General features: G+C 34.4%; 2 protein-coding genes and 1 long non-coding RNA gene across 3 annotated transcripts; all 3 read left to right on the top strand.

The window, feature by feature from the left end:
- The first annotated feature begins 6 nt into the window (after nt 1–6).
- Nucleotides 7–8,527, top strand: LOC117115059 (probable ATP-dependent RNA helicase DDX20). The gene is made up of 8 exons (XM_033258711.1): nt 7–343; nt 1,384–1,647; nt 2,839–2,950; nt 3,546–3,688; nt 4,558–4,696; nt 4,898–5,039; nt 5,502–5,709; nt 6,013–8,527. The coding sequence occupies exons 1-8, from the start codon at nt 145–147 to the stop codon at nt 7,956–7,958; spliced, it is 3,153 nt and encodes a 1,050-aa protein (XP_033114602.1). The 5' UTR covers nt 7–144; the 3' UTR covers nt 7,959–8,527.
- Nucleotides 8,528–15,317: 6,790 nt separating this feature from the next.
- LOC117115096 lies at nt 15,318–21,081 on the top strand. Its single transcript, XM_033258762.1, has 7 exons — nt 15,318–15,327; nt 15,540–15,754; nt 16,702–16,915; nt 18,033–18,182; nt 19,114–19,332; nt 20,430–20,543; nt 20,957–21,081. Exons 1-7 carry the CDS (start codon nt 15,318–15,320, stop codon nt 21,079–21,081), a joined length of 1,047 nt encoding a protein of 348 aa, XP_033114653.1.
- Nucleotides 21,082–22,678: 1,597 nt separating this feature from the next.
- Nucleotides 22,679–24,623, top strand: LOC117115091. Its single transcript, XR_004446485.1, has 3 exons — nt 22,679–22,862; nt 23,584–23,694; nt 24,128–24,623. It is a non-coding gene; the product is annotated as an uncharacterized LOC117115091 (long non-coding RNA).
- Nucleotides 24,624–24,695: the final 72 nt, after the last annotated feature.

Below are 24,695 nucleotides of genomic sequence, written 5' to 3'. Positions count from 1 at the left end.
CAGAAGTTCTGTTATCGAACGTTCGGAAAGCGATGTTGACAAGATGGCTCTCTCCATTGTGCTGCAATGTTTCTAGATGTGTGAACAATTTCCTACTATTATTAAAGTAAATGCAGTGTACGTATATCGTAGTAAAACTGATCGATGGACGGTAGAATCAAAACAGCACATGATATCACAGAACGGCTGCGAACTGATGACGTTTTTAATGACGAAAACAGCAATGTCGATTTTGCATCACTGCTTCTGTCTGGGCCAGTGTTGGAGGGATTACAAGGTGCTGGTTTTCAAAGGCCATCACCTATTCAGCTGAAAGCTATTCCACTAGGAAGATGTGGATTAGGTAAATAAGATCCCGTCCTTTCTCCTTTGAAATATACTTTGATATTAACACAGTTATTTCTCAACCATGCCTGGCTAATTATGGTTTGAAAAAGGAGTGGATTCCTGAAGGAGGTATCTTGGAACGGGACAAGATTATTTAAATCATTATAAACACATACTGTAATGTAGCTATATTTATTGTTGAGTGCGCCCTCACTAACCATTATGTACCGACCACAGATCTTATAATTACAAGATAGCCTTCTACGCAATTTCTGTGTGCAAATTTGTGTAATAACGCACTGCGCAGTGCATGGCACCCCTTGCAAAAGTGGTTACTTTTCAAATTTAACATCAGAGATCGTTAACTAAAGATGGCTTATCTGCGTGCAAATTTTATAACAGCCATGGTAACAACTAGGGCTAGAAACGTGGAGAGCGTTATTTTGTGCTTTTTAAAGATTTTTGGTACTGACCTATAGATGAACAGCAGGGGTCCCAAGAGTCTCAAGCATCGTAGGAGCCTCCAGAAATCAGAACAGCTTCCTGCACTGCTGTGAGCATGTAAAAGCCACAAATCTCTTGAAAACTAACCCACCTTCTGCAAATTCATATTTGCATGTTTTTAATACTGTATTATTTTTTTTCATTTTCATTTCATTTATTCGGAATATAGTCTTCGGAAGTAAGTTTGCGATGGGTATCATGACAAGCAGTAAATGCTGATTGATATCTCCTTGAATTGGCTTCTTCCAAATTCTAATTTGATTTCAGATGGAATCTTCACCTAGCAACTAATCGCACTTTTCTATCATTAGGAGAATTTGACGATCATACTCAAAAGACTGGAACGTTGCATGAAATTACAGGACACCCTGATTAAATCTGCAGAGTTGGAATGTAAACCACTTTAAATTTATCTGCACTGCTTCTCTCTACCCAGGAGTATAAATGGGTACCTGGCGGGGTGGCCTGCTCCTGTGCTGATTACCAACAGTAACATTTAAGCATGTGAACCCAATGACGCAATCATCAGTTCGTATTGGTGTTTATTTTTAGATCTTGTAATCCAAGCGAAGTCTGGCACTGGGAAGACGTGTGTGTTTTCCGTGATCGCTCTTGAGAGTGTCGACTTATCCAGCAGTGCTACCCAGGTCCTTATCCTGGCACCAACGAGGGAGATTGCAGTGCAGATCCAGCAAGTGATCCTGGACATTGGCAGGATGATGCATAGTCTTAGATGTCATGTGTTCATTGGAGGAACGCTGATTGGTCCGGATAAACAGAATCTGAAGAAATGTCACATTGCTGTCGGAACGCCAGGTGAGATCCTCCTGAATTCATGAAGACACCAAGCGCGAATAGAATAACAGTTCTACGAACAATTTTCTGAAATAACCTACTTGTTGACATGCCTTTTTGTTTTAAAGCATTCTGAGATAGCGCAATAGATGTGCCCATGATGAAAACGAACCTTGAAAATGAAAATTCAAATTATTCATTATATTCTATTTAATTGAAAGGCTAATACAGTAGTCTAGATCTTGATAGGTTAAAGATCAAGTAAGGTTTAAAAGAAGATGAACTCCACGTAAAATATTGTAGTTCTGACCCCCAGCAAATCCAGGTACATGTTAAATCGTAGGTACAATTGGCAACACATTTCACAATAACTTTCAAATCCACAACCTGTCTCTTATACACATCTAGATGTGTATAAGAGACAGGTACAGTACAATGGACACTTCTGGTAAGCCCTGCCTAGAGGTGGATCCAGTAGGGGCACGGAGGGCACCAGGCCCCACCACCCGTTTTGTCACTAAATTTTTTAAAATTTCAATGCAAATCAATGTTATGTGCTTCTCACTTACCTATTCTGAAACTGTTGTGCCCCCCTCCCCGTTTGAAATATTCTGGATCTGCCCCTTCCGCCCATTATGTATTGTTGTTTACGTCCCACCAAACTACGGCATAAATGTACACAAACACATGCTTTTGTGGGACAACACGTGTGTTTGTAGGACATGTGCATTATTCCTAGAGCCGTTGTGATTGGCCAGTTATTAAGTGTGATTGACACTCCATGAAGGTCTATTAAACATACAAATATAATGAATAATTCAATAAATACATTAAAATATGATTTCCTAGGTTTTTTTCTCATGACTAAAAACATCTCCACTCCCTAAACCTTGTAATGAGGCTTAGTTTACAAAGCATCTAATTAGTTCATTTACATACAAGGGCCCTTGAATATCATCTGACCTTCTAGGATATGCTGGAAGAGTAACTGTCTATCAATAAGAAAGACAATCCACCTGCTCTTTTCAAAAGCATACTTGGATTTCTTGAGGCCTTCCTCACATACAGTATATTGTTACCTGAGACAACTATATTTATATAGTTCTCTCAGATTGTTACACCACATTTTATATACTGTAGATATTTCCTTAATTTGTTCAGCTGATCTTGAAATTAGAGTGCATTACATTATTTTCATAATTCTCATTTTAGGTCGCTTGAAGCAGTTGATAGAGACAGGTGTACTCGTGCCAGATTCTATTAGGCTCTTTATTCTTGATGAAGCAGACAAACTATTGGATGACAAATTTCAGAGCCAGATCAAGTGAGAAGAAAAACCTATTGTTTTTTTTAACCTAATTTACTGGAGCCTAAAATTGCACTTCTGACAAGCGTTGTTATAAAATTTATTATGTCAGGAAATTGATTTTATTCTTAAATTTCCTTTTAAAATTATTTTTAGTATGGAGGAGGATGAATTTTAATATTGATAATTGTGGTCTAGTTGTGATTAATATTGTGAATATATCTTTGAATAAATAAGAAAATTATATTATGATTATGATGATGATTATAGTAGAGTAGTAGTGGTGATGACAACGATGACGACACAGAGAGAGAATGATGAGGATGGTACAAATGATGAGTTCAAGCTCCAGCAGAGATTATGACATTGAGGTACACAACAACGGACAAAAGTTAAATCACATGTATGCGAGAAGCCAAGGACTCTCGATGTTGCTGACGCACTTCTCCATAAAAAAAATGAAAACAGTGAATACTGAGTGTGAAGCAACATAGACTGACGAGTCCCCTTGTTATGAGTCTCGAAATCATTATAATGTACTAAATTTCATGGGAATCACTTGAATCTATGGGAGGCCACTTTCTAATAGATTCCATGTTTTGTTATTTGACAGCTGGATCTACAATGAGTTGCCGTACAACAAGCAGATGTTGGCTGCATCAGCGACTTACCCAGAATACCTGGCTCAGCACTTGACTACTTACATGAGAGATGCGACTTTTGTCCGATTAAACCCAAAAGAAATTGCCCTTCACGGTAAATTAAATATATGATGATATATTTTGTTTTCAATATTAAAACTTATTTTCTTCTTCCCGCTAAACTTTTTTTTAGCAAATTTAATTATGTAAATGTTATTGCTTGTTTTGATATTGTAGGCCTAAATATTTGTCAGTGCTATTTTACTTTTATTAATCTTTGTATTAATGGTTTTATTATATTTATGTATTTTTAATTCTATTTATTCAATTGTTAGCTTTTTATTTCAATATTGAATTGTATTTTGAGTATTTTTATACCTGAATAAATAAAATAAATAAATAAATAAAAAACATTTTTTATGGTTTTTATTTTATAGTATTTATTCCCTTCCCTTCTGACAATTTTTTTCTCTTCCCTCCAAATTTTTTCTTTCTTAAATTGTCACATTTTTTTCTTCTTTTCTAACTGTATACAACTGTATTTTCCTTTTACCTTTCATCCATCTTTCTCTTAAATTTTTACTTCTTCTATCTTATATCTCTGTCGCTTTTGGAAATTAAAAAAAAAAGAAAAAGAAAGAAAGATAAAGAAAAAAAATTGTCCCCAAAAACGCCTCAGAGGCTACTTTCGGTCATCTAGAAAACAAAAATTTCAGACCCCCAGGGTGGTGTTATCTCAATTGGCTCCATTTTCGGCCAATATTCAGCCCCACTTTCTCACTTCTCTTGATCCACTCTTGTATCAGTCTTTTTTATATATCATTCAATTACTTTCACTTTTGTCTTTCCATCCCATCCACCTTTTCCTTTCCTCACTTAATATCCCACTGGCTCTCTTCTTCAATTTCACAACATTTCATAAATTTTATCTGACATTATTCAACATTGTGCATTTTTTATATTTACTTTTTTTTTTACTTGTAGGTATTCGTCAGTACTACAAGTTAGTTGAAGGCCATGAACTTCCTCATAAAGCATTTGCTGTAAAAGTCGACGAACTCATCGCTCTCCTGTCCAATGTGACTTTTCAACAGTGCTTAGTTTTCTCAAATTTGCATACCAGGTAAGAACAGCCAAAAGTAGAGGGCTCTTTTTCTTTTTACAAAAAGTTTAAAAACAAAAAAGTCCTTTCACTTGTCCTAAGAATGCCAGTTTTTTATTATTAAAAAAAAGGTTACTATTCCCGAACAATTCAAAACTATTAGGGATAGGTGAGGCTAAAGCAATTTCCCCGCTGCTATTACCTTCTACTTTGCCATTCCAGAGCTGAGAACCTTTGTGACATCCTGTGTCAGAGAGGTTGGCAGAGTGTCTTCATGTCTGGAGGACTAGAGCAGAAGCAACGACTTCATGCAATGTCAACGTTCAAGAAATTTGAATGCCGAGTACTGATTTCAACTGACCTGGTATGAAAAACTTTAATATTGTACTCTTACACATGTGTTGCTTCATTTTAAAATAAGGTTGATATATGGCAAGAGTTGGTGTTACCTGATGATGAGGTTTGGTGCTCATTGCGTATTGATTGTAAGATTTCAAGGTGTGGTATTATGTCAAGGTGTAGTGACTATGCCACGCTGCTGTTTAATGCAGAGTTTGCTGCAGACTTCAGTATTTTATATGTAGTTAATGCTACCTTCTTTTTGAAATTAGGTGCTAGTGTGTTATGACAGGGTTTTGGTACTAAAATGTTATGAAAAAGTTTGGTACTACTTTGTAAATGGGCAGTGCTATTGTGTTTTGCTAATGTATTATGACAAAGTTTGTGTGCTACTATGTTGCACCACGATTTGTTGCTATTGCTGCTTCATCTATAGCAGGATTTTGTGCTACATTTTTATTACATTTCTTCTTCTTTACACAAATAGACAGCCAGAGGAATAGATGCTGAAAAAGTGAACTTGGTTATAAATCTAGATGTTCCTGTTGATGTCAAGACATACATGCATCGCATTGGTAGAGCAGGGAGGTTTGGAACCTATGGAGCAGCTATCACGCTTGCCAGTTTTGGTAGAGAAGAGATATTACTGCACAGTATTCAGAAAGAAAGTCATGTGCCCATTCATCTTCTACCAGGTTAGATTTCTTATTGGCCATGTTGATTTTGTCTTTTACACTTAATAATTGCTTTAGGTCACTAATAATTTTATCACAAAAGTTAATATATTTTGATTTTATTTCCAGCTTTAAACTTTCATACCTTTTAATTACTAAAATTAATTATGTATTATGTGCATAATAAGATTTTCATCACCAGAAAAAAAAAAACATGAATCAGATCAAATATAGGGCAGTATTTTTTAAATATATTTGACACATTATATATAAGTTTATAGTTTGCCTTTTCAGTCAAATGTTTCCGAAAATTTTTATCTACAGATTCTGTGCCTTCTGACCTCTTAAGTCCAAGTGCTGAAGTAAGTAAGGAACCTCTTATTTCAAAAGACTTCATGTCTGTCTCTAAAGATGATTATCATGATGATAAACAAACAGTGGACAATCGGCATTACACTTCAAAATCAAGACAATCCAGATTGTTGACTTCTGCCCTTTCAAAACAACCTGGAGATTCTTTAACTGTTTCATGTGTAAATGAAGAAACTCCCCTCCAGGATCTCACTGAATCTGCCAACCTCTGCTTTTCCATGGCACCTGTAAAGAAACCAATCATGGTTGATAAAGGTTGTCAAGTCGACGATCCTAACTCTTTTCTAAATGTTATTACTTCAGAGATACCTTCATTGAGGGAAACTTTAGACACTAGAAGGTGCTACCCATTGTGGTCTTTTGCAGCAGCTTTGGAAGATTTTAAACATCTTAAGAAAACTGGTAATTTTGAATCTAAAATAGACAATAAAATACTGGGTAACTTTGTCATTGAGGATGCTAATCATGATTCAAAAACCTTTTCACAAAACAAACATATGCAATCAGAAAAAGACATTCAGAGGACAGTATCACCACCAGATGAGGACAAAGAAAAGAAAAAAGAGAATGAAATGGATGAATTTCATTTACCAGATAGTAATGATTCTATGAACAGGGTTGTAGAAGAGAAAATTGAAAATGATATTCCTCACAACTTGATTTTCAAAGGCACAATTGATGGTGGAACTGAGGATGAACAGAGAGCTGAAGGAAAAAGAAACATTTCAACTGAAGATAGGTTGCTCATAAGAAATATAATTGACAGATGTGAAGAGAAACTGTCTTGTGAAAATGAAGAAGCTATTGACTCATATGCTACTGGTAACTTGCAATTTCAAGATGAACAAAAAGATAGTATCAGTTCTGTGACAAAAGAGAGTTTAGGCAAAAGAAAAGCAGATAGATCATGTGACCAAAGGATGGGGACATTAAATGAAATATGCAATAGTAAAAGTGATCCTAAAATGTATGAAGAATCTCATAGGAACAACAGGAAAATTAAAAGCGACACAATTGTAAGAAATGAAGATAAAGCAATTACTGTGAGACATAAACAAACCATTATGAAATATTTAGAAGTAGAACAAGTTAGAACATCACCTAATACAGCCAGCAGTAATGTGTTGTGGACAGAAGAGGAGGACAATGAGGAGGAAGAAGAAGAGGAGGAAGAGGAAGAAGAGCAGGAAGAAGAAGAGCAGGAAGAAGAAAGTTATGATGAAACTGGTAGCAGTATTGTTGAATCATCTAATGAAAGCATTACTACAGAAAACACATCTTCCTCAAACGATAGTGAAGGTGAAAGTGACACTTCACAGACTGATGAAGAAGATGATTCAGCAAGTAACATATACATGATAAAAGATGGAGTTGTTGTTGAGGTTAGTTCAAAGAAGCAAGGTTCAAGTAGGAAGACAGTTTACAAAGACGTTGAAGATTCATTAGAATATCTTGAAAATAACTCCCATTCCAAAGAAGTGCCAGAAATGGAAGAAACAACTGTGTTGGATGGCAGAAGAGATGTTGAAAGGAGAAGAAAAAGAAGCAATAGAAAGGAAACACACCAGCAGTGTAGGACTTCAAATGAGTTGTATAACAATAACCCATATTATGACTGCAGTGGCGGCTACCAGTGTTATGGTACTGTGCCAGGTTATCATCATCAAATGAGTCAAATGGGCTACCATGCTGGACCATCTTACCAGGACTTCGGATGGTCAGGCTTGCAAAGCTGGCCTTATGTGTGGCAAGTGCCATATTGGCCTACTTACCCTGCTGGAATAGCAGGCTCATACCCTCAACATCCTGTTGCTGGTAACCAAGGGCCTGAAGGGTTCCCATCTGGTCAAAGTAATGTAAGGCAACCAAGATCTCAGGATTATGAGCAGAAGTATTAACATTTAAAAATAAGTGAAGAAATGAGATTGTGAATCATTTTGAGTATCAACGCTTTTTCAAATGAGTTACATTAATTTTGGAGCATCTGCGCCAACCACTGTGACAGTACCCTAAGATTCAAAGGCATCGTATAAGCAAATAATCCAAAATCTGAGTTTATGCAACTACAGTATATACTCGAAAATAAAATTTTGCAGCTTGGAAATACTAACTGGATGTCTAGAACATTTTAATCCTTCGAAAATATTGTAGTTTCTGTGCATGGTGTACTGCAAATTTCAGATTTTGGAAGATCTGGGTACTATACAAAGATTATTCATAATCAATGTTATAACATGGAGGAATTAGTTTAAATGACTTACTTTGAGGCCATAAACTCTCTGATATTTGAGTATTTGCGTAATGTACAGATAAATACCAAATTTTGGTGGTTCTGCTTCAAATGCAAACTCTCCAAAATCAGAGTATCTCACTTACATTGTCAAGTTCATTTACCCTTTATCTTGGAAGCCTAATTATTTATAATTTATAAAGAAATAAAAGAAAGAAAAATGAAATATATTAATAACTTGGTTTTTTTTTTATCTGTTGTGGATATATCACAGAAAAAGAATACTTGCCATAGTTATAATACCAGGGTTATCTATCTCAGAAAAGATGATATTTGTGGCTCGGCCTACATCAATGGTGAGGCTTCAACTCACTTCAACAATTACATGTAGTAAAGCACTGATATATAATATTTAAAAAAACCAGATATTTTTAACGAAAAAATATCCCACAATTAGTAATTAGAAGTTGACATAATATCCCTTCTTTCTAACTGGTTTCATCTACACAATTTCCATCTGTTTTAAAGATTCATCCTTCATTCTTCTTTAGAGTATACTTTGTTATACTGTATCAGTATGGATTATTTAAAAACTATAAACAGACCTACATATTATGTACCCTTTTGACATTCTTTCGTATATTTTTAGAAGCTAATGTAATCTATCGGTGTTCAACGATTAGGCGATGTTACAAAATGATGAATGCAAACTAACTTGACACATCACTATATCTGGGCCCATTATCTTGAATGTACAGGATGTTACTTGATTCATCTTGATCTGCATTTTATGTCATCAACCTCCTTCAGTTCAATGAATAAGCAGACAAGTGTACATCAGTCCACAGGCATATATATATATATATATATATATATATATATGTTTTGTACGTCTTAGCTTCATTTCTCTTTTACCAACTTAGTGAGAACATGCGCCATCTTCCACCAAGAACCAGCGAATATAAAGGGCAGGGTTTTAGGACCTGTCGGTCGTGATTTGCAATCGGCCGATGACTCGGACAAAAGAAAAACATACACTATAAAGTATAACACGTGTTTAAATACATAGACTTACATAAAAAAATAACACGTGTTAACACATATCAGCTTAAAATGGCCTAAAATTTGTACAGTTTTATCTAGATACCAGAAAGAATCACTGCCAGATTCCCCCCCCCCCACAGGTCGACCCTGCTTGTCGTCGGCGAAATTGTCAGCTCATCTGGGTGCTTATCTTCGTTGGGCAAATCATGGAACTGCCAGAGATAGGCTTATGTTTAATTTCTTTTAATTTAATAATTCTTAAAATAGGACTACATGATACCGGTGGGGTTTAACAACAATTAAATGTTATAAATGGGAGATAACACTACAAGAAAAATTAAATGGACAAGTTCACACTGCGTGCCTCGATATCCAGGGGCACATCTGGTCTACTTGTAGATTGACCGAGATGAGATTGACTCGGCACCAAAGTAAACATCAGTTGACTTGACAACCAGAGCAAAATTTCATGACAAAATTTTTTAAGTGTATGTTGTTGAACTAGAATAGTTGAATATACAGTATCGGATTATTAACGCGGTTAATGATACGTACGTTCCTACTTTTTATGCTTTGAGAGTAAAACCAACCATTTGTGGGAGTTTCATGGTGCTATACCATCTCCATGGTTAGGCTAGGTTTTTCAGAAAGGTAGGGCGAAGTTATTTGGCCAGGTAAGCAGTCGATAGCTATTTTCTCCTGGAATCAATGATTCTTCTGATGAGGGCAAGCTTATGGTCACAAGGTGGACGCTGTCCTGGTTTTACTGTTTGAAAATAAACAATTAACTTTAAATAGATCTTTTTTGACTGGTAATTGTATCTAACTACCAGTGTTAGTTCTGTACAATTTAATTTTATTTATTACTTATATTGTAACAATCATAAATGTTGTGTGGGGGCGGATCCAGGGGAAACCCCCCCCCCCCGAGTTGCACCAGTAGGGAAAGAGATTTCCCCCATAGAACAGACCAAGTGGTCCAAATCCATGATGAGGTCATCTGATCAAAAACTAGAAAAAAATAGTTTGCCAAATAACGTCATTTTGATTGCCAACCCTTAAGATTGTAGTCTAAAAACACAATTTGAACCATTCTAAGCCATAAAAAATCTCCCGAGAACTCAGGGATTTTTCATTCTCCGACCACAACTGAGGCTCTAATCAACCCTTTGGTTTGGACCCCTGTCGGAACCCTTGTCGGCAAATTTCTAGAGCCTCTGCTGGTTTTATCGCCGGAAATTTTTTTTTAAAAATCTTGAATCTTGCATTTGCTAGCTTGCAAAACCAAGCATAAATATTAGTGACTATAGCACATGAGAAGCCCATGCTCTTAGTATATTAACACTAATATCCAAGTATCTGGACGATCTTTACAATCGCATTTAATGCCTATCGGCAACACATGCCCTCACGCTTAACTAGAAGTCAGCTCATAATCCTCCGTCACAGCCGTTCATTTATCTCAAACAGGTGGTTCAATAAATTGTGAATAATATTTCTGTCTCTTATATCATCTGTCTCTTATACACATCTAGATGTGTATAAGAGACAGCCCATTTTGCTATTGAAGCCTAGTTTGAGATTTGATAGTAAACTATTTAATATGATCAGGCAAAATCTGCTGTCTTAAAAAACAAAATAACAAACAACTAACTGACAGAGGAGTTTCACATTGTGAGAGACCAACCGTCCATTAGCATTCCTGTGCTGAGGTATCAATTGACAGCAATATTGTGAACGTATGGAGAGAAATTTAAGTCGTTCTCTGGGAGAATCTAATTAATCTAAATGACCTGTGCTTTCAATCATGCTTCAATGATCACATGCAAGTTGAGTTCACTGGAGCACGCAAGAAGACTCGGTGATGCATGTAGGAGCAGAAAATCATGTAACATAGGCCTAGTACTTTTGTAATTCATTGATGATTGTTTTGTTTTCAGCTATATTGAAGGAGTTGATTGGAGCTGAGATGTGTGTCACATGAAAGCCTTTTGTTAGCAGGAAGTACAATTTTGATTTATACGTCATTCAAGTCAAGGAATATTTGATTGAGAAGGGAGTAGTTTTCAGGTATGTTTGTATAATATCAAACATCTAATTCTTATATTGTTGTTCTTTCTCCCTGGTTCCTTATTTACATATTATTATTTATCACTTTATTATACCTTGATTTAAGGCCTATATATGTATATATGTATACATATGCATATATAAATGTATTTTTCCAAGTTGATATTTTAATTAGTTCATTTAGGAAACTTTTATACTTTTATCTATTTTTTTTTCTTAAGAACTGAGATCATGCTGAGATTATAGGCCTATAGTCAGCTGATTAGGTCTTTTTATTTATCTTTTCATTTTGTTACCGACCCCATATAATCCACCTTTAATATTATGCGTATCATTAATGATTTATCTTAGTGACTGTTTTAATTCTTGTTTTCTAGATTGTAAAGTTTTTTAAGTGTACGTGTTATGTGGAAGAGCATAGGAGTGCTCAAAATATTCGAATTAAAATATTTTTATGTCTACTTTGTGTAATCATATTTATTTTGTATATTACACACTGTATATCATGTATTAATATAATGTGTATAGTATGGAACCAGGTGTCCAAAATTGATCTCCACTGTTGGATATACCAAGTACTAGTTGTTTTATGTTCAGTAATATTCGTTGCAGATAAGCTTACAGTAATGAATTTAAATAATTTACATTGCTGTAGTAGTATTTATCCATTTAATGCCTTTGGCGTTTGTAAACACAACAAGGTATTTGTACAATAAAACGCAGATTGCATGGTGCATTGCTGAAATAAGCTTTCTAGAGAATAAAATTCCCATAAATTCGCCTAGTATATATTATACCCCAGATTATAATTATTTATTTTTTATAATTTTTCTGTATGCATATTTTTATGGCTGAATAAATTAATAAATTAAATTAATAAATTAAATTAATAAAATATGAGAAATTCATGTTCTCAAAGACACAAAAATTGGTGTTGCTTTGGTGCAATGAGTCAGAAAATAAAAAAGGAATCAAAGATTCAAATTATGTAGGCCTAACCACATTCCGACTATATGTCCCAGGCCATTAACTGGGTACCACACGGTTTTCACTCAAGCAATAAATAACCATGTTATTGAGTGAGATACTTTATAACACTACTGCAGCCCCTTTGTGTTCAGAATTTAAACTCAATTCTGGTTAGACTAATCATGGAAAAATTCTGTGGGGAGTTCAGCGATGAGTACGCACACGCATGTACTCATGAAGATTTAACCATGTCACAGTTTTCGCTTTCGGAAACAACAGCCTGGTTATTCTTACGTTCACTGAGTTTAATGAAAATATGAATACATAAATTTTAAAAATGTTTCGAAATAGGGGATGCCTCAATCTTGTTTTAAAATCTGATTGTTCCTTAGTGTTTCTTCTAATTCTTGTTACAATTTTTTATTTTGTTTTATTCATTATATTTTTTTCAAGGATTTCTATTCTTTTTTCTACATTTTTCCTTTATATTTTTTTGTTCACTTTTTACTCCTTAAGGCAAGACTTTTTTTTTATAGCTTGTTTAGCGAACCTGGCACCTGCGAATAAGGATGATACCGAATAAAAATTACATGTTATTTTTGGCTAATTAGCATACCCGCCGCCACGAAAAATGGAAATTTGAGAAAAAAATAACAGTTTTTCTGTATTTTTATTAAACAGGCCTGCCTTAAAATCTCCAAAAAAATCTAAAAAATATGTATATTTCTTCCGATTATATAAAGTTATAGCATTTAACCATCTTATTACTGTTTACATTCACCAATAAAATTTTATTTTTATTTCTCCATCCGTCAGGATGTTTTTGGAAAAAATCCTTGCTAAATAAAAAAAAAAAAATTTTATTTTTATTTTTTTCCGCCCTCTGACAATCTTTAAAAGATTAAGTTTGCAAAACAAAGTATAAAGAAAGTCTTACCTAAAGTATCATGTATATTAACTGCACTAAAGGCCTGTTTATACTTCAACGATAATGATAACGATAAAAAAGCTATATGATGCTATATTAATTGGGTCAAAAGTGGAAAGCAACCCAGTTTAATCATGTAAAGTAAATACCAATTACTTTTATAATTGCCTTGGCTACTGTGTTTCTTGTATTTATATTCTAGAAGCATTAAATATAAATTGTTCATTTATATTTCAGATTTACTACGATGAGGAACATTAGTATATGTAGGATGTCCGTTTTCAACATTTAAAAATTTCATTGTCATCATCATAATATATAGCATAGTCATTATCTTCCTATCTTTTTAATTATCATCATCATCATCATAACCAAAATCAGTCTTATCGAGTCAACATTATTATTTACATTATCATCATAATCAACATTAATATTTTATTACTATTATTATCATCATCATCATCATCACCGTCAAAATCATCATCCTGTAATCCTCAACATTTTTATAATCAACATCATCATCATTATTATCATCAACATCTTTCTTATCCTCATTCTCTTTGCTAATGTCCTTTGAATGATTGATGTCGCTGCCACCATGTTGCTTCTTCTTCTCTTGATCTCTCACTACCTCATGGTCTTAGGAAATCGTAAGTTACCTTTCTTACCAGTCTTCTGTTGATATTATATAATGCAATATAGTAAATTATATACCAACCGTACTATAGTCTATATAGTTCAATTCTTTACACTGTTTTATTTTTGATACTGTAATAAATAGTAGAGGTAGCTATGTGTATCATGCAAAAATATCAAAAACCTGAATATACTGTAATATTCAATTTTTCATTTTAACTTTTACTAAGTCACATATTGAGAATATGAAGAATCAATTTTCGATAATCTATTAATTAATTATCCAGAATTATTATTATTATTATTATTATTATTATTATTATTATTATTATTATTATTATTATTATTATTATTATTATTATTATTATTATATTGATCTTTTATTCAGTAGAAAACATAAAATAATCCTCTCATGGCTTTGTGGCCAAATTACTATAAAACATAAACAAGGAAATCCAAGATTGGAATTGCATAAAAACAAGAAAAAGTGTGAAAGTAAAGGCAGTGTTCAGTATCATTTGTAAAATTTATTTCAGGGGTGGTTCACTGTCTTATGTCAACCGTGGAGGATTATGAGTTGAGGAGGTCAATGTAAAAAGGGATGAGGCTACATAGCAATTAAGCGCTTTTTTCGGTCATAATTTTTGTCCTTGACTTTATAGCACAGACCCTATCTTTTAGCATTTAAAGTGTCAACATCTGTGAACTTTTTAACCAACCCTTTGAAAAAAATATTATGGCAGAGAAACACATATAAAATAATTGTATTGATGAATAAAAGAAAATGTTAGGTTGTGAAGTAAAAGGCCAGCATCAATATTGTACACCATAAAACTACTGTAGGAATTTAGACGCTAAAAAGAATTACATAGTCAATTTTGAATTCTTCTTGTAACGTAATAACAATTTGATCTGAATAAATGATTCAAGCCAAGATTGAATAGATATGGTCCAGCAACAGACACATTCATAATTGTTGAATTAGTCCTTTTGAAGGCCATGCTAATTAGCTGATAATTATTTCAGTTCCACTTGAATGAGTTTGGTGTTCATCTGTCTGGCCATTTGGCTCTGTAGCTTGCCGTGTTACTTCTAGCCTTTTAATGTGTTTTTATTTTGAAGTTATTGGATTCAGGCTGTGAGAGTTGCCCACCCCGACAGGTGCGCTCTGTTGAGTTCATCTTAACATCACATCGAAGGCAACCTCCATGTTCATGTTGCTATAGCTACATTAATTAATTTATTCAATAGTATCATCCTGCTATTTCAAATGTGCTATCATTTAATTAATAATTCATTTATCAATGCATCCAATTTGTTTTATTTTAAAATAAAATTGTTCAGGGAATTATTTTGTCCCAAATTTGATTACATTTCAGTATGGCCAGTGGTATGACAAATAATAATATAACTGAATTTATTTATTTTAATATAATATATATTAATATAATATTGTTATGCAAATTCAATGTTGATGCGATGGTAAATGCTTGTGTAGGTTAGTACGACAGCTATTACTTAAATCAATTATTTGTTAAATCAACTTCTTTATTTATCATTTGCTCAGAGAACATAAATTTCATTTCTCCCTCTTACCCCCAGCCTGCATTGAAATAGCACAAACGACAAGTGAATCAAACAAAAACACGATCCAGTCACCTGGGTTTCCTCTAGTACGACCACCTGGACCTTACACCTGCACATATCACCTTAAGACTCACCTGGTTGATGGGCGTGTCTACTTGGTCTTTGATGACTTTTTGAGTATATGTAGTATTCATCAACTTGGATGTGATAATGATAAGGATTTTCTGAAGGTAATTCCCAAAAAACCCATAATTATTTTATGTGGGGAAGAGGATAATATTAATAATGATGAACAAATTTTTGTTATGTGCCAGTTTCAAAATAAATGATCAAATGCATGAAAGTGTACATAGAGCAAGATTTGAATAAAATATAAATAGAAAGTAAGAAGACAATGTAGATATAAACGTTTGAACAAAGTAGACTGGATTAAAATCAGGGGTGGATCCAGAATTTTTCAAACAGGGGTGGGGAGAGAGGGTTGGGATGGAGAGGGGTTGGGGTTTCAGAATAGATAAGTAGCACATAACATTGATATGCAATGAAATTTTAAAAATTTAGTGGCAAAACGTGGGTACCCTAATGGATCCATGCCTTGAAATAGATGAGTTTTAAAATTATGTTTAAATAAATCCAAGGAGGGTGAGTTTTTGACAGACAATAGTAAGTCCGACAGGGGATTTGAATTCATAGGCCCGAGCTGGGGAAGGGTTTTGAGAATGAGTTCCCCCTCCCAAATGAGATTTTTTTTAAAGAATAGGAACATCTAGATGGCCAGAAATGACACTCTCAGAGTGTGACGGACATGTGTTGGCTTGGCGTGGGCCTATTTTTATATTTTTGTTAGTTCGGCTGCCCGACGAGCTCTGGCGCCACCACTGGTTTCAAGGAATAAAGGCATGAACAAGTGTTTCTGTTAATGGGTGTAGGGGAAGAGTCGAGGATGCAGTTTGATTAACATGGCAAAATGAAAAGTAAAATAACGACTGTTATTGTGATTATTATATAATTGTTATTGATATTTTTGTTATTTTTATGATTTAAAGTACTGTTAGCTTGAATATTCCTGTTGGTGGACAATATTGTTATACTTACTGTTCATTGTTATTTGTATTGTTTCTGATGTTTTATTATTTTAAATATACCAGAAATTTAATTTATTTTTGTATTTCCCTAGGTATACGATGGTGCTAACTCAAGTTTTCAATTGTTAGAATCATTTAATTTTACAATGACAAAGAGACCACAGGCAATATTATCATCTGGAACGAGCTTGTACATTGAATACATTGTCTCATCAACATACGAAGCATACATATTCTCAGGATTCAAAGCGACTTACAGTTCTATTCCGTCCATTCCATTCAAATTGTCTCCACCACATACAAGCAGTAAGTAATAGGCATGTGTATTTACACCTGAGTTCTGCTTATAATACTTCCCAAGTTCAATATCCTTGCATGGAGGTCAAACGCGAGGTCACGCTAGTAAGGATACCTTGTTGATAGAATGTGATGTTTGGTTATAAATGTTATGTTATGATGTTACCAGCCTTTGGATATTTTTGTTAGGAGGTTTTCAAGTACTTGTTATCATGTATATCTGACTCTTGATAGCTAGGAGCTCCTTAATTAAAACTAGTACCCACCGGCATCGAGTTACCTAATTGATATTTACTGCAACTTAATCCGAGTCAGGATTGTGCTCTTCATTTGACAACTTGATTTACTATATTTAGTTGCTATCATCATCATCATCATTTTTATTATTGTTATGATTCCGATGGCATCAGGAGATTAGTAATAGGAATGATATACTGCCTGACATACAGTAATGTTATCATTCTCTTTGTTTTAATGTGTATTGCGCTCTGGTCTCTTTTGGAAGGGCGCCTAATAAATGATTGTTATTATTATTATAATTAGCCAACCAGGCTTAGTTAAGGAGTAGGATTGGCATGTTTGTTAGGATTAGATTAAGTATTACTTTCTCTGTCCATTTTTTTTTTTCATGTTTAAGTGAGACTTTTTTAATACCTTGTTTTACGAACTTATTTTTTTAAAGATTGTCAGAGGAGCGTGGAAAAAAGATAAAATTGTTTTATTATTTAGCAAATATTTTTGTGAAAAACATCCAGATGGATGAGAAAATAAAAATAAAATTTTATTTTGAATGTAATGGGATGGTTAAATGCTTTAAATTTATATTATTAGGGATAAATAGGCAACTCATATTTCCGGAGATTTTAAGGCAGTGGCGGGCTTAATAAAAATAAAGGAAAACTTTTTTTTCTGAAATTTCCATTTTTATGTAGTGGTGAGTGTGCTAATTAGCCAAAAATAAAGTTGTATTTTTATTCGAAATCATAATTTTTGGTGGGCGGTGAGGTATAACAAAAATCTCATTTTATTATATGGTAATTGTAGATATGAATTGTTTTTGTGATATTGTCATATTTTTGAAAACATGTTTCTATATGCTTACTGTACCTGTTTTCTTCTTTTCAAGTTCAAACATTCAGATATTTTGAAAATGGAAATGGACTGATCCACTTTCCAGTAGGGGGTTATGAAGGAGAAATTGATGTGCTTTGGTTATTCAAAGCAGGGCAGATCAATAGCGCAATGCAGATTTACCTGTACATACAGTTCAACCTAAGTATGCATTTCATAATAATCTATTTGGTTGTTGTTGATCACATTTAAATATAAAATATCATGTTTTTCTTCCCCTCTCTCGTACTTCTTTTACAAAAATACCCAGAACGAGACAGCAAAACTCGGGCGAATATAAAGTGGAAGGCTAAGGCCCTATAAAAAAAATTCTTAGTTTATCACCCTATCGAGACTAGAAAAGTGATGAGGTAGGGAGGCTTTTTATTTTGATTTTTGATTTTGCTAAAGCCTAATATCACCCTGGGTTATTTGCTGTTTCATTGATATTCAAAGTAAAATACATGATTGAGATAATACAAACAATATCTACTAACTATTTACTAAAAATATGGAAAAAAAAATAAATTTTAATATTTTTTTCAATGCCATAGAAGACATGCGGGGGAGGGTGGTAAACTAATCGTTTTTTTTTCATTGGCCCTAATGCATCCTTTATAGGCCTATCAAATGTCTTATAATAACAAGATAGCACTCTCTTTTACATGTTACAAAATAGAATTATCCATGTGCTACCCTGGTTGTTGCATAATTTAAATTTGCACGAAGATCATATATGTCAAAGTTGAAAAGTAATTGTAATTGTGAGAGGATGCCCTACACTGCTTTATAGGATTTGCATGTAGAAATTGCGGAGAGCACTATCTTGTTATAGTAAGATCATTGAGGTCTGTACACGTAGAAATCCAGAATTATTATTATTATTATTATTCTGGTAATATTGTGTGCTTTCAAAATCAGATTTGCCTTATATACCGTACTCTTTGATAGGTGACTATGTGCAAGAATTTGACTAAGGCCACCATAGAAAACAATGGGTTCTTCTCCTCCTTTTCTTATAAAATCCCTGTAAAAATGAACATTTAATTTTCATGTTTCCTTTTCATGATTTGAAAAAAATAATTTTAAAATTATAGGTTCAGTTGATTTGAGTAGCTTGCTGCACTTGGAAGTCCTCGATGGCATCTCATCCAGATCCCCGGTCCTTCTCAATCTCAGCCTGCCTGGTGGAGGTCTTGAGCGTGACATAAGCCTTTACTCTTCTAAGGACAGCCTCTATATGCGTCTGCGTTCCGATTCTTTGAAAACATGGCTGGATGCATTAGACGTTGTATTTTCATTTTTTGTAAAAAGTGGTGAGTAGTGTTGCATCATGAGATTTTGTATCATCCTTAATTAGTATAATCATAAGCAGTGCACAGAAATGTGTTTATTATAGTGCAAATGTTTTCACGTGAAAGTAAAATATTGTGTGGAATTGGTGAATATTTATATTGCAACATGCCATTTGGATGTCATTCTAGAACATGCTGCAATTTTAAATGGAAATCTGTTTTTTTATCATTTTCAAAGATGTGAAAGATTCCCATTGATCATGGGATTCAGTAAATTCTATCAACAGGTGAATATGCATAATGCCTTATATGAATATGCATAATGCCTTATACATTATAAAACTCATGAAGTAGAGTGTTTTGTTGGTCATGAGAAAAATCCTGACATTAAATTTGTGCCCAGAATCTATGGTTTGGAAGGCAAGCACCCTGACCACCATGTTACAACTCTATTAGTATGATGATCATGATGATAGCAGTGATTATGATGCATCTATGACAAAATGTAATGGTAATAATAATTATTATGCTAAAAACTATGATGATGATTATAATAATAATAATGAAAGTGATGGATATTAAATTGTAAGACAAATTGCATAATACTGTAAAACCTTGAATTGAAGCCCAGGGGGCTTTATCTCGAGATAAAGCCCATCTCGAATTGAAGCCCCCTCTTTAGTTTGCAAAAGTAGCCTCAAAAAGAAGCCCATGGGCTTCTTCTCAAGATAGCTTAGGCTATTTTTTTGAGATAGTACAGTACATACACTGTGCATGAATTTCAGAAAACAAAATAAATTAAAAACAAGGCTTGGTTTATAATACATTAGTTTAGGTGATTTATGCCAGTTAAATACACTCCATAATACATATTGATGTTACATTGACCATATTTTTTGTTTAATTGTACAAATTCACAAAATTTACAGCATTCATTTTGAAAGAGCCCCCTCTTTATACTTAGCAAAAGTAGCCTTGAAAAAAGCCTATCTCAAAAAGAAAGCCCATCTAAAGCTCGCAAATTACGGTATGATTATAATAAAGTAAAAGTAGACAGAGGCGTAGGTAGAGGTTTTTCTGTGTAAATGCTTGTGATAGTGTTAATTTGTTCCCTTTAGATACCAGAGACTGTAAGGATTTTGAATGTGATAATGGGTGGTGTATCTCAAGCAGCTTATTATGTGATGGATACAACCACTGTGCTGATGGCTCTGATGAAAAGTATTGTGATTGTAAGTGTTAATGAAATAATAATTATTAAACTTAAGTATATGATAAAACTCTAGAGTGACAATCAAACTTTACAACTAAAAAATCAGAATGCAGCGGCAGATTGGAAGTGGTTTGGCGCAGCGGGAACGGTTTGGTTTCCTAACCTCGAGGTCGGAGTTTCAATTCCTTGCTGCGCATTTCGCCTGTGTCCTTGAGCAAGGCACTTTATCCGCATTGTTTTTCTCCACCCAGGAGTATAAGTGGATACCTGGTGGGGTTAAATACCAAAATGTGCTGATGTAGCTACTGGGATGTGTTACTGGCGGAGGCAGAGTGTGCTCAGCTTAAATGAACTTAAGGACACATTCAACACATCTTAAGAAAGCTACTGTACTCGCAGTAAAAACAGTTTTATGTGGTTTTGTTTTACCAGATGGATGCCAAGATTTTGAATGTGCCAATGGGGGTACCTGTCAATCGACGATTGGGGGTGAATTTTATTGTGACTGTGCCCCTGGCTTCATTGGTCCTAGATGTAAGAAGACATATAACGGTTAGTTCAAAAAATGAAACTTTTGAAAAAATGGAAAATGTTTAATATTCAAATTTAGTTACTGCCCATAAAAAATTGTTTATTTATCATCTATAGGATATTACTATACCTCATAAATGTCAGTAAGGTAATAACAACATTTGATTGGTCAATTCCACTAGTTGTTTGTAGAATACAACACAAGAAATTTGAATTATATATAAGGTATATAGTAGTCCATGGTCATTAGCACCTAATTCTGTACTGGCAATCTAATTCTCTGCTGAATGCTATATAAATACATTAATATTGATCATAATGTAATAGCAATATTTATATTTCATAAATGCTTTTCCTGATATGCAACAGGTAAAATATATGATATGTGGATGTGCATTACTCTTACTCTTCTAGGCTGCCATGATTTGTTCTGTGCTAATGGAGGGACATGTAAAGACACGATCTATATTACACCTGTCTCTTATACACATCTAGATGTGTATAAGAGACAGGTTTACATCTGACTGTCTCCAAAATCTTTTAAGACTCAAAGATAATTTCTCTGGATATAAATTTTTTCATATTCAATAAAGCACCACTTAATGCAACATCGATGATTGTCATCTTAAATATTCATTGATAAGTCATTTTGAAACTGTAATATGTTAAGTAGACATAGTTTCAATAAAATGTATACACAGACTCTAATGTGCTTCATTTGTTCGACAAGGGTCTAACAAACTTTTAAAGAGGTCACTAGGGATGTCAATGTAAAATCTCTGTTGGAGGGATGGGGGAGAGCCTTACCCCTTGCTTCGAAATTTCTGTCTATTTTTAAGCATTTTAGTATGGATTATTCATCAAGAATTTAAAAATATGCAATTTTTCTTGTTAACCGATAGAGTTAGGCCCGAAGAAAGTCATTTGATTGTGCCTATATTGAAGTATACACACACAGCACTAATTTTACATTATGTTCAGGGATGCCATTCTAACTGATTGTGTGTGCCCATTAATATTAAGGAATGTTAGCTCATTTACATATGTCTTCTTACGTCATACATTGCAAACATTAAATGAAGTTGAAAAGCTTGCTGGTAAAGGTGCTTGCTTTCCAATCCCATGGTCCTGGGTTCAATTCCTGTCACGGTAACAGAATTTTTTCTCACGATCTAAACATCTCTGCTCCCTAAACCTCATATGAGACTTGGTCTAAAGGAAAGCATGATGTTTTATGTTTGTCATGTGAAGCAGTGGCAGATCTAGAGGAGTGAATAGAGTGGCTAGCTATCCCCCTTCATTTACCATAAAAAAAAAAAAGAAGATAATGGTCATACTCGTCTTGTGTGTCTGCTTCTCATGTACTCTTGTAAACATACACTTTCTATTCTAAGCTTACTTCTTTTGAGATGCCATCTAAGATTGTCTAATAGTCTACTAATTCCAAAAAAAAGAAATCTCAAATGGGAAGGGACGGTCTTTCTCACCTCTCATTATCCACCCCATTGCTAAATCCTAGATCCGCCACTGTGAAGGGATTGCCACCTATCTAATAGGACAGTGATTAAGTCGCTATTGGTAATCTTTGGCCATGTGCCTAAAGGAATAATATTTTAAAATTTAAAATATAAAACTCACTATTGAGTAAAAATGGTTTGATAATTTTTAGAGGATTCAGTGACGACGAGAGAATGCCCCCAGAACTACTGCTTTAATGGAGGAACCTGTCATCACTCTTCAGATGGCTACTTCTGCTCATGTCCGCCTCTCTTCTATGGGGAATTCTGCACCGAAAGTGGAGTCGAAGGTGAGTCACACAGGGGTTTATTCAAAGGGAAGGGGTGGGGGACGAGCCAGCCTGGGCCCACCTGATTTTACAAAATTATAAAAAGAATGGAGAAAAAAGGAAAATTATAATCAAATTTAGGTCTGAGAGTGCCATTTCCGGCCACCTAGAGGTGCCATCATAAATGTTTTTACCTCAGCCCCAACCATGGTGGGGCTGAGGTAAATACAGTATATCCAAGCAAGGAGGTATAAGGGGATCCAAGTAGTATCTTCAACCTCAGATTAACAAAAATCAACTTGAAATATTAGAGAATAATGCCACTACTGATAACAATTAGCATATAACTACTGCCCCCCTTGATTGGCACCATTAGAATAGCCATTCTAATAAAAGATAGCATTCTAATCGATTTCTGCTTGCAAAATCTGTAATAACACAGTGTAGGACGCCCTCTTGCAATTACAATTACTTTTGAACTTTTAAATCTATGATCTCAGTACAAAGTCTGGAACAACCGCCATAGTATCAACTAGGACACCCTCTCTCAGTTACAATTACTTTCTATTGTTTTCTGTGTGAATTGGACACTTCTATTTGTTACACGCAAACCGCGGAGAACGCTATCTTGTTATTATAAGATCTTTGGTTTCACAGACTTGGTATTTGCTTTTCCATAAAATGAGTCATTCGTATTTAAACATATATTACCATATTGATCATTGTTTGTATTTTTGTGCAGGGACTGGTTATATTAAAGTTTCCAGCAGCAAGACGCAGTACCTCCTTATGCTCATCCTACCGATAACTCTTCTTATTGCAGTTTATATGGTCTACAAATTCAAAAAAAAATGTAAGTCTCACTTCCCATTATTGGTAGAATTTCAACAAGGAAATATGCTATTAATGACATAGCAAGCAGATTTTGATGACCATCATTTACTTACAAAATAGATGAATTCTAGAATAAAAAAACAATCTCGATAATTATAAAATTTATCACAGCACAATATTGGTGAAACAAACTTTTAACCTGTCAGACCACGTCTGCCACTGCTGCGTCACCAGCATTAAAATTAATTTCTGAAAACCAGGCCTGGAAAAAAAATGTTTGTGCCTCCAACCATGAAAACTGTCACCAAATGTTATCTGTACACTATATAGACCAACAGTTTATTTTAAACAAATTTTTTCCCCAAAAGTGCCTCTGTCAATCTCAGTGTTGTGCACTTTTTCCAGCCCTGCTGAAAAGCGTCAAAATAATAAGCATGTTCTGTTCTCTGCAGCATGGCCAGGGAATTATCCCAACCAGAGTGGGAACCGTAGGCACCAATTTTACCATGACCGTCCACCATCCTACGAACAAGCAATGGTCAGACCAATTTCACGGAATTGGTCACAGGAGGTCGAGATGATGGAGACCAGATACCAGGAGCCACCTCCTAAGTATGAAGATGTTGTAATTTTCACGGAAACAAATGGTACCACTAGAGATCGTCAAATACAAAGCCTGGAGAATGGATGCGTGCAGAACCAGCAGCAATCAAGGACGAATAGCACACAGAAAGTCACATGATGATGAACCTAACAGACTACTAAGCACACAATCTAAGTGGTGCATGTGCATGAATGATAGATGGTTGTATATTTTTATAGAAAAATTAACCTTGCAAAACTGAAGGTGTTCAAGCCAAAATACAATCAATCAACAAGAATTTATATTGCACCAATATCTATGGCAGAATACAATGTTCAGTGTCACTATGACAGCACCAATATCTATGGCAGAATACAATGTTCAGTGTCACTATGACAGTGACATTACTCAAAGTGCACATTAACTATAAGGGTGAA

Source organism: Anneissia japonica, unplaced genomic scaffold, assembly GCF_011630105.1.
Source record: "Anneissia japonica isolate Jap-2015-1 unplaced genomic scaffold, ASM1163010v1 scaffold24_len2511860_cov200, whole genome shotgun sequence".
In the NCBI taxonomy this organism is placed as follows: Eukaryota; Metazoa; Echinodermata; class Crinoidea; order Comatulida; family Comatulidae; genus Anneissia; species Anneissia japonica.
This window is presented reverse-complemented; position numbering and strand designations above follow the sequence as displayed.